Source organism: Amphiura filiformis, chromosome 10, assembly GCF_039555335.1.
Source record: "Amphiura filiformis chromosome 10, Afil_fr2py, whole genome shotgun sequence".
Taxonomy (NCBI): Eukaryota; Metazoa; Echinodermata; class Ophiuroidea; order Amphilepidida; family Amphiuridae; genus Amphiura; species Amphiura filiformis.
In genome coordinates, this window is record NC_092637.1 from 53,710,063 (window position 1) to 53,720,302 (window position 10,240).

General features: G+C 37.1%; 1 protein-coding gene across 1 annotated transcript; it reads left to right on the plus strand.

Annotated features, from left to right (window-relative positions):
- The first annotated feature begins 2,162 nt into the window (after positions 1-2,162).
- LOC140162319 (uncharacterized) lies at positions 2,163-6,401 on the plus strand. The gene is made up of 3 exons (XM_072185552.1): positions 2,163-2,656; positions 3,302-3,390; positions 6,079-6,401. Exons 1-3 carry the CDS (start codon positions 2,353-2,355, stop codon positions 6,202-6,204), a joined length of 519 nt encoding a protein of 172 aa, XP_072041653.1. The 5' UTR covers positions 2,163-2,352; the 3' UTR covers positions 6,205-6,401.
- The last annotated feature ends 3,839 nt before the right edge of the window (positions 6,402-10,240 follow it).

The window sequence follows — 10,240 nt, forward strand, 5'->3', positions numbered from 1 at the left end:
ACGTATTCATATATCGATTTTACGTCAGACATTTGTTGTAGCTTGTTGTCTCGCTTTCCTTCACACCAATTTTTAAGAACCTGCAACAATCTGTGGCAATTTGAGCCTGTATGACCCTGACATGACCTTGATAATTTGTGTCCACCATTAGGGGTAGTTCTAACCTGACATTACTACCGCTAGTATACCAAATGGTATATTTTGATACTAGTCTCATATTCTAACCCAGTCTGCCAGTCTGCCCCAGTCTGCCAGTCTGCATAATGTAAGAACCGCCAAAAGTGGACTCTTCACCTAACAAATGAAGTTATATTTGATTGAAAAAGGGGTTTCTTTGGCTTTCTAATTTTGGCCTTCTAGACATTTTGAAACCTGTTTCAATTTTTCTTCCCTGCATGAAGAGTGGACTCTTTTGGAGAGGATGGGCGAGTGGGGGTGCTAGACCGTGCTACTTATTAAAGCTAATTGGATATTTTTCCGGATAAGTTCTAGATAGTTTCAATCAGCTGATCGTGCCCGAGACGCGTTGCTGTGTCTTTTAAATAAACAAGCATTGTTTATTGATGATTGCAAGTTTATGCCTCAAAAACAGATCAGCTTTTTTATTTTCAAGATTTTTACAAAGATTTAGGCCTAATCGCTTTATAGACCAATAAATGCAAGCAATCAACTGTGAAAGTATAGGCCTGTACATTTTTGTGTATATACCTAGTGCGAAAATCAATTACTCCATGGATTTGAGCTCAATTGCAAATAAGTGTGATCCATGTTTACAATGTACGTTGATATGTTTTTAAAGGCGCTATAAGTGGCCACCTAATTTCCTGTATTCAGAGCGTATTGCCCAATTATTTACTTATTTATGGTTAGTTGAGCATCAACTTTTGGCCTTATAAAATACATTACCAATTCAGTGCTGGCCAATAACCACATAAACCAATTTTTAACCATAAACCCTGCAGGGTATATCAGACTGGTGGTTTAAAATATCCCCCCCCCCCCATGCATTCCCCCTGGCGTCGCGCCATTGACATGGGCGTCAATCCTGGAGATGGGGAAGATGGAGTGTAGTCTGTGTCTCGGTCCTATAGCCGGTCTGTGCGCCTTCGTTACGAAGGAACACAAACCGGCTGTGAGCGAGACTATAATATGCTGGGTGGGTGCTCCCCCGGGTGCTCCACTTCAATTTGAGCAAATTGACCCATTTTTGTTCTACCATGCCACTCTCAGGCTAAATGTTAATCCCAGCCGATTTGTGCTCCTTGGGGGAACACAAACCGACTGGAGCGGAGACAAGGACAAGCTATTAAAATATCCCCACCCCACCACCGGGACCAGGCCCGTACGCAGGGGAAGTGCCAAATCCAAATCTGGAAAAGTGTACAAAAAGTCCAAAAATTTCAGAATTTGTGAATGGGGTTTTATACGCTTTTTTGGACAAAAAGGTCCAAATTTGGTCCACTTTTCACAAAATCGCCCCCCTTGGAAAAAGGTCCACTTTTTCAAAATCAGCACCCCCCCAAATGAAATCCTGCGTACGGGCCTGACCGGGACCCCCCACTTTTCAAGACGGATTGACAAAACTGGCCACTGTCCCCTCCTCGTCCATTGTCGCCGGGTTCAACCAAATTTTAAATAAGGGGCTGTGCAATGATTATGAGCCCTGGGGAGGGTAAAATGGGGGGCAAGAAATTCTGGCGAGCCGAAGGGGGGGGTGAAGCAATTTTGGCAAGCCGAGATGGGGGCAAGCGATTTTTGACACACAAACACTTAGGAAAACAGTACCGAACCTGCTCGCTGCGCTCGCAACATGCATCTAGAGTTTTCTAGACCAAAATGTGTAAATTGGGATCCCAAAAATTTGGCATGCGCAAGGGGGGGGGGGGCAAAGAATTTTGGGCGGGCCGGAAGGGGGGGGCAAGCGCTTTTTGGCGTTTGGAAATTTTACCCCCAGGGGGCTCATAATTATTCAGCCCCTAAAGGCCTTTATCAATTCTGGGGTTTTGACAAAATAAATCGCAATAAAGTAGGACTACATCCCAACAGGTCATGGATGTCAAAAGAGGCCACCCCTTTAGTGTAAACTTTTTGGTATAACCCAGCTGGGCGGGCCATTTGGCTGAGACAAGTGTCGAATGATTGATGGCGTATCCCATTATCACATGGGTTAGACCTTGAATATTGTAGCGCCAGCAAGATTTTAAAGTATTTCGGTTAAAATAAACTTCGGTTGTCATTGCGGAAGAAAACTTCGCTTTGTAGTGCACTTGACCTAACTATTGCTCCACAGGATATCTAGCATCTCAGTTCTTACTAGTGCATCGAAGACCATTTTATTTTGATATTTTGAAGATGGATCTTGCAATCGCTCAAAAATACCAGCTTCCAGTAGAATTAGTTTGGTTTAATCGTCAGAATTACGAAGCAGAAGTTGTTATTTCGTCTCGAATCTGCGATTCAGATGATGATTCGCATACAGGTGGACTAGGAGATCTTCCCCGCGATCACTGCAGTAGTCATGGTAGTGGCGTGTCGCCTCCTAGGCAAGAATACGAACTTGAAATAACTTTGAATTCGAGTGAGAATCTGCAAGTGGAAATTTTGTCAGATAATTTGTTGCATTTGGAGGTTGAGACTCAATCCAGGAGTGAACGAGGTAAGATATAGTTTTAAGTAATTTTTAATTAATTTGTTTTGAGAACTTTCAAATGCACTTTTGCCAAAAGTTTTGGTGCGTCGTAGTTGTGAATTTTTGTTTTAAGTTGTTGCTTGAATATTGAATGCCCGGCATGAATGTTGGTTTTTGGAAACATTTCCCCCCAGCCCCCTCCTCCAATATGGACTCCCTACTCTGCCCAAAAGTAATGCGCAGACGAGTTAATTAATTGTGTGACATTTCAAGGGGGAATTGTGATTTGGCACTGCGCCTGATCCCGGAGACTTTCCCGGGGGATTGTTGTGAATTTGCGCCGGGTTCGATCCCGGTGACTTTCCCAGAACCAGATTACTTGCATAGCGTCCAAGGAGGGGGCAATGCAAAGGATGATACGGGCGCGGGACATAGACACCTGTATACCATGTTTACGGGATGTGACTTCAGTTCCCCTCTATCCCCCGGGCCTCTATCTGGTTACCACGTTTACTTCTGACAATAATAATGCATTTGTTTTGTAAATAAATAAATAACAATTTAACCCGAAATATTTATTTTAATCAGTTTTAAATATGTGGACGAAGTATTTGCCATGAACTGACCTATAATAAATTTATTTCGAATTATTTTTACTTTCGATTTCTGCAGATGCCGACAGAACAAGGGTATTTTCAGTGAATGGAACCACAGAAGGTGAAACCAATCACAACATGGATAGCAGTATTTCAAGCAGTCAGGTAAAACCATTATTAAAATTGAAACAAAAGTATTCTCTTGATTTTGGTATAAAGGCCTACATGGTACTTTGGTAGGTCTATTTTCATATCACACATTTTAGGCCAAGTAAAAAAACCAAACATGTATTGTATATATATCGTCCGGACTTTTTCAAAAATCGTTGAAGGAGGTCCTTGTTATTTCCAATATTTGAAATGCAATTTTTTTACCATTCATTTCTGTGTAAAATTGCAATTGCAAAGTGTATGTCAACACATAAAAATGGGGAGGGACCTAATATTTTTGTTATTTCCTCAAAGCCCTACATGTACCCCTACATTTGTAGCTTGAAGAAAGTGTTTGCAATGTCTATATAAATGATAACCAAGAACTTTGTTAACATGTCTTTTCATCACAACAATTTTAGAAACAAAGTAAGGAAGCAAAAGAAATAGGCCTAGGCAGTGACGGCACCAGGAATTTCTTTCGGGGGGAAAGTGAATTTCAGGGGGGCCAAAAGCGACAAATTTTGCACAAAATTGCCGCAAAAAGTGGAAATTTATGTAATTTTGGGGGTTTGCCTCAAAAGTGGGGGGAGGGGGACAAGAAAAATATTTTTTTTTTTGGGGGGGAATTGAACACAAGTCGAATGTTGAAAATGAAGTGGGTGATTATTGCATTTTTTTGCCTATTTTTAACCTCCTGAGCACTACCTGCCGATCTAACATTGCTTCTGATTGGTCAATTACATATCTTCATTTTAATCACCAATCAGAATAGAACTTTGCAAACAATTCACCCCAATCAACAACATTGTTGTTGATTGGTCAAATTGATAACAAAACTTCTCTTTTTGGCTAATCAACAGATAGTTCTCATGGTGTAATAGGAGTATTTTTGTGATCCTAGTAGTATCCTCTTTTGCAAGCCTCAAAATAAAGCAGATCTGGACCAGGAGCCACACATTTGGAAAAAGCGGCAGCTCCTGGTCCTGAGATTTATCTAGTGAACCAGGAGCCATTTTTAAAGAGCTAAGAGTCATTTAAATTTCAATTGTAGGCCTACACATTAAATACAAAGCGGCTTTAACCACCAGACTCTATTTAAGGCAGCTGTGTACTCTAGACATTGTTTCTTTCGCAAAATTGAGGTTTTTTTATATGTTTGTACTTTGTTATGTTTTTTATAAATGCAAGGAATGAAAATCCAGATTTGTAAGTTACTCCAACTGCAATATTTTAAGGATTTTATTTCACTATTCCACTCGTGTTTGAAATTGACAAGGAAAGAAAATCTTTGTTGTACCAGCAGGGTACACACGCGCAACAACACATCGCGTTGCGTGTCGCGCAATTTGTTAACGCACAAATCGCTACGCATACGCATAGCGCTTATTTGCATCGCGGCGCATCTTATGGAAACACCACGGAAGCACAAAAACCTAGTGGTCAAATGGCTCCGTTTTAGCTGATAAAATGTGGGTTTTTTTTATTTCTTTCCCCCGATTTAAATATCAAGTTATTAATTGATTTCGCTCAAACTTCTCAAGGGGCTGTGAATTTACCCGACGTTTATGTAATGTAAGGTAGAAAAATAAAAACTGCCGCATTCTCCTGCGAGATTCGATGAAAGTGCAAAATGTGACCACTTTAAACTTCAACGGCCATTATTTCAATGTTCATTTTCTCGGTAAAATGACGATTTAGGTACACGATAACTCAATAAATACAGCATCTATAGGTAAGCAAATATGATCATCGTAAAAGCATGATCAACTCAAGAAACGGTTTTCTCATTTTTTTATATTTTGGTCTATTTCCGATTTTAAGCATCATTTTGTGCAAATAGGCGTTTGTGAATTTTAAAAAGTTCGATTTGATGCCTTATATGGTCAATATCTCAAAAAATAAGGCCAATATCAAAAAAATAAAAAAAACGTTTTTGGAATGGAGCCTCAAGATTGAGCTAAAAACAAAATAACGTATTTTGGAAAGAGTGTTTTTTTGTTATGATGTACCTAACAAATATTGCCAAAAACTCACTTTTTGTGATTTTCTTCATAATTGTTGTTTTTACCCCAAATCTGTATTTATATTAAGATTTATTGATGTCTTGCCTTCATAAAAATGTATACTTTTATATGCCTTGTGCGAATAATTACAAAGTTATTGCACTTTTACTACATGCATGTCTGAGAGTACACAGCCTCCTTAAAACAAAATGTAAAGAGTGGACAAGGATCCAAAATTTTATGACCATTGGGTAAATGGTTCCTGGGTGCCTAGTTATTTTGAAGCTTGCTCTTTTGTCAATAGATATCCACAAAAAAGCAATATTCCCAAAATTTCAGTTGATTAAGATTTTTCATGATTCATTTAACACTGCCCTATAGGCTACTGTGTTGTAATTTCGTTCTGGCATACCTAACATAATTCAGATTTTTGCTAAATGAATTAATCTGCAAGAATATTTTTTATACATAAATGTTATGTAGCCAGAGGTTACTCTCAACTTTTTTAGGTATAGTGGGGGGATGAGGCTGTGGATGCCCCTTTAAGCTTATGTGTTTTTGCATTGTTTAGAAAACATTGGTGAGTGTTTTGCTTTTATAAATAGCTAATTCAAATTTTAATTTGTTAATAGTATTAAAATAGTAGGGCCTATAATTTTTATTTACACATACCCATGTTTCTTTTCAATACTTTCAGATTTGGCTTGCACTGCATCAACATTCTCTTCGACATCAGCATTCTATACCTAGGGGGTGTCACAACAGACAAGCTTCACAAGGAACTATTAGTAGGTACTCTTCAACAGGTCAAAGGTCACAGTGAATCTCTTGCATCAGTAACCACACACAGCATCATGTAGACTATGGGACATGGGCATTTATCTTTCACTTCCGTAGTCCACTCTTGGGCAGAACATGAAAACATAACAAATCAAGAGTAAAGATATGTCTGAATTAATATCCAAAAAGTTCCCACGTTTTACTTTACTCATTTAGGAGTTATTTGGGGTTAAAAATGAGTTTTTCAGTGATTTTTTCCATTTTGCCCAAAAAATGTCAAATATTAAAATAGCTGTAACTTTCAAAATAAATTGAGTAGATATTTCATTTCTATTGTAGATGTTACATATCACATGTCTAACACTGGTGAATACAAATGTCACAGCACAACTCTAAAATATAAAAAAAATGGCAAAAACCATATTTTTGTGCTATTTTGGCCATTTTTGACCAAAAATGTAATTTTTGCATGGGAAAAAAAAATATATATATTTTATTGATTTTAAAAATATGTCATTATATCAACCTAGTTAAGAACAAAAAAGTTAATGATGGTGAATGTCTGTGACCTATAGTTTTTGATCTTAGTGTCTTAGCGCTTCGTGTTAGCGCGCTACCACAGAGATTTCTCTGTGGTAAATCTTCCGTGTTAAGCTTCGAGGTAGTTAACACGATACTTGTTCAGATCAGGCGCTAACACGAAGCTACCTTAGAGGTAGCTTCGTGTTAGCTTAACACGAACTTACCCCTAAGCCCGTCTGAACACGGCTACTGTGGTGTCCAAGTGTAGCATCGGGAGATTTCAAACCATTATACTTGCTTACAGCAAGGTCAGTACACATACTGACATGAATGGACTTTATACTTTAAGATGTGACTGGGTAGGGGTTTTAAGGGAACTTGATTTGAGGAGCTGCCATTTTACCAAAGAGTAAATATTTTGAAAAAATGGTGCGGTGTCCATGTAGCATCGGGATGTAGCATTGTGATCAAAGCAGGGGTGCAAATTGTGATTTCTTCCTCAGGAGCAAAGTTTTTACGCTCAAGATTTCCTCAATCATACCATGCATAAAAGAGCTTTATTCTGCACTTCAAAAGATGAGAGTGTTAACATAGCGTGTATCTTTAGCGCGACTTCGAGCTTCCAAAAAAGGCTTTATATGATGACAATGTGCGCGCGTAAAAATTTGGTATTTTACACTAGTTTGGGGTCAATTTTGGTCGGACAGAGGCTCCTTTCCCCTTTCATTTTCCTTTACCCCCATTCCTCTTTCATTTTTTTGTCAGAGGAGCACAACTTGTTTTATGGTTCTTCTTTTTAAATTTCCTCAATATTTTCCAGTTTGTCCTCTTCTCAGCGGCATTAGTATTGATACACTGAATTCCTTCATGACTTTTGTTCCCATAAAATCCTCATTGCTGCCTCTCTATAAATTTCCTCAGATATGATTGCAGCCTCTCTAAATTTCCTCAGATATGAGCCCTGTTTCCACCTGTCTTCATCCAACTTCTTTTTTTCCTGTTAAATTACACTGAATACCCCATATTAATTATCCCATTTCCATATTCTAACACCAACACCTTCCTCTATTTTGCTCTTATTTCTTGGAACAATGGTGTGAATTCCTCCAAATTTTGCACAACCAGTGTCTTTAAAGATTTCCTCTCTTCCATTCAGTAGCTTCACTTCCTCACAGCCCTCCCTTTTATCTTGTACCTCACTCTTCTTCATTTTCTTTCCTCTTTTCCCTCTTCTTCTTTTCTTTTCTTCTCTCTCCCTCCTTTTTCCTCTCTTTCTTTTTTCTTTCTTTTGGCATTATTTCCTCAATTTTGACTCTCATTTCCTAGGAGCGGTGCTCCCCGCTCCCGCACAATTTGCGTCCCTGGATCAAAGTATAGCATTGGGAAGCAAACAGTTAAAATGTATCAGGCATGAGAATTTTCAGGTTTAAGCCTGAATTCAGGCTTTTTTGTTGTCCAAATTTCCGCACTTTCTTTTAATTTCAGCCCGTTTTTGGCCTTTTTAGCCCAATTTCACGCACTTTTTCAGGCTTTTTCAAACACTTCAGGTTTTTTCATGGATAATCATTCTCATGCCTGATGTATGTAATTTCTTCTTATATTTTGAAACTAGATGACAAACAACTAAACATATTAACTTTTGAGGGCAGGCAAACATTGTAAAATATTTATGTGTTCAATACAAATTTTTATGCACTATCAGACACGGTGTCCATGTAGCATCGGTACACAGTTTTGTCAGTTTTATGTATTCACCAGTTTTTTAGGTATCTTTGTTTTACTTTTTCTACAACTTTTAATGTCTGTAGGCCCAAATGTAATTTTATAAATAACTTAACCACAAAGTATGATTACTTCTTGTGCAAAACTCACAATCCTACCGATTCTACAGGACACGGTGTCCAAGTAGCATCGGTAGAATTATGTTGAATTTTTGCAACCAAGGCAAGTTTTTTTAACTTCTAGTTAAGTTTCAAAATAAACTACCAGCTGTGAATCTAATACTTTCTGAACCATCCTAGGTAGCTGCAAATATATTCCTTGTGAATTTTAGATACAAAAAGAAATCAAACATAATTTTGAATAGATTTACCAGTCATCCTTCATTTTTGATGCCTCATACCTTTTGTTGCTGATTTAAAATAGTGTAATTGAAAATATTATGCCAATTTGCCATGGTAGGACATCATAAAAAGTATTTTATTAAGACATGTCATGGACAGTATGTTTAAAATAGAGAGAGCTAGTATAAAATGGTGTCCATGTAGCATCGTGATATTTGCCTTGACTGCTGAACAACAAACCACTACCACAGAAATTCTGTACTTTCCAATGTAAAAAGATCACTTTTTTGTTGAAGTATGATAGTTGAAGTAACTAAAACACACATTACATTTAGAATTAAGGGATCTAAAATGAGCGTTTATTATGTTTCGACAGTATTTTTTGTGGGACATGAGAGCACCTCAGACCTATCGAATTGCATTCTTAATACGAAGCATGTCTTTCTGATATCAAATAATTTTCAGTTTTGAAAATCACAATATAATACAAATTTTATGACAAATTATAAAAATTTGATATTTTTCAAATTTTTGATATATAACAGTCCTCGAAGTAAATTATATAAATCTAATTATATATTCTTAAAGTGTATGTAGCAGGGAGGAAAAGCCGACGGTCAATTGAAAATTTTGACCTTTCATATTGATGATATGGATTTTTTTTCCCAAAAAAGACCTAATTTTTTTTGGTGTTTTTGGGAAAAAAATCCATATCTTCAATATGAAAGGTCAAAATTTTCAATTGATCGTCGGTTTTCATCCCACCTACATACACTTTAAGTATCAATCATCAGATTTATAAAGTTTACTTCAAGTACTGTTAAATATCAAAATATCAATTTTAATGATTTGCCATAAAATGTGTATTAAATTGCGAATTTCAAAAATCAAAATTATTTGATATCAGAATGACATTCTTCGTATTCAGAATGCAATTCGATATGTCTGATGTGCTCTAATGTCCCAAAATAAATACTGTCCAAACGCTCATACCCCAGCCCTTAAGTCATTTTGAAATTTTGACCCTTATGTCACACTTTGTGCCCCAACTTCATGGAGTTAGCCATATATTATGGATATATTATAGTACTTTCATTTTAAGCTAGTTGTAGATCCACTGGTAGCTCGGTTTCCATGGCAGAAGCAATTATATCATCAATTTTACTACTTTCAATGCAGCAAAATCATTTTAGTCATCATTTTACTGCATTGAAAGTAGATAAAATTGCTGCTACGACGGGAGCGGGCATACTAGTGGATCTTGAAATAGCTTAACATTAAAGTACAATTACATGTTCATATTATTAAGTGAAGTTCCCACTTTCCAAAAACTAACGAGTTGGTTAAAATGGCCATAAAGGACCATTTTTGGGGTAATATTGGAAATATTGAACAAAAACATGCTATTTTAGTCCATATGTGAATTTGAAAGGGCCATAGATCAAAAACTATAGGTCACAGACATTCACCATTATTAACTTTTTTGTTCAGAAT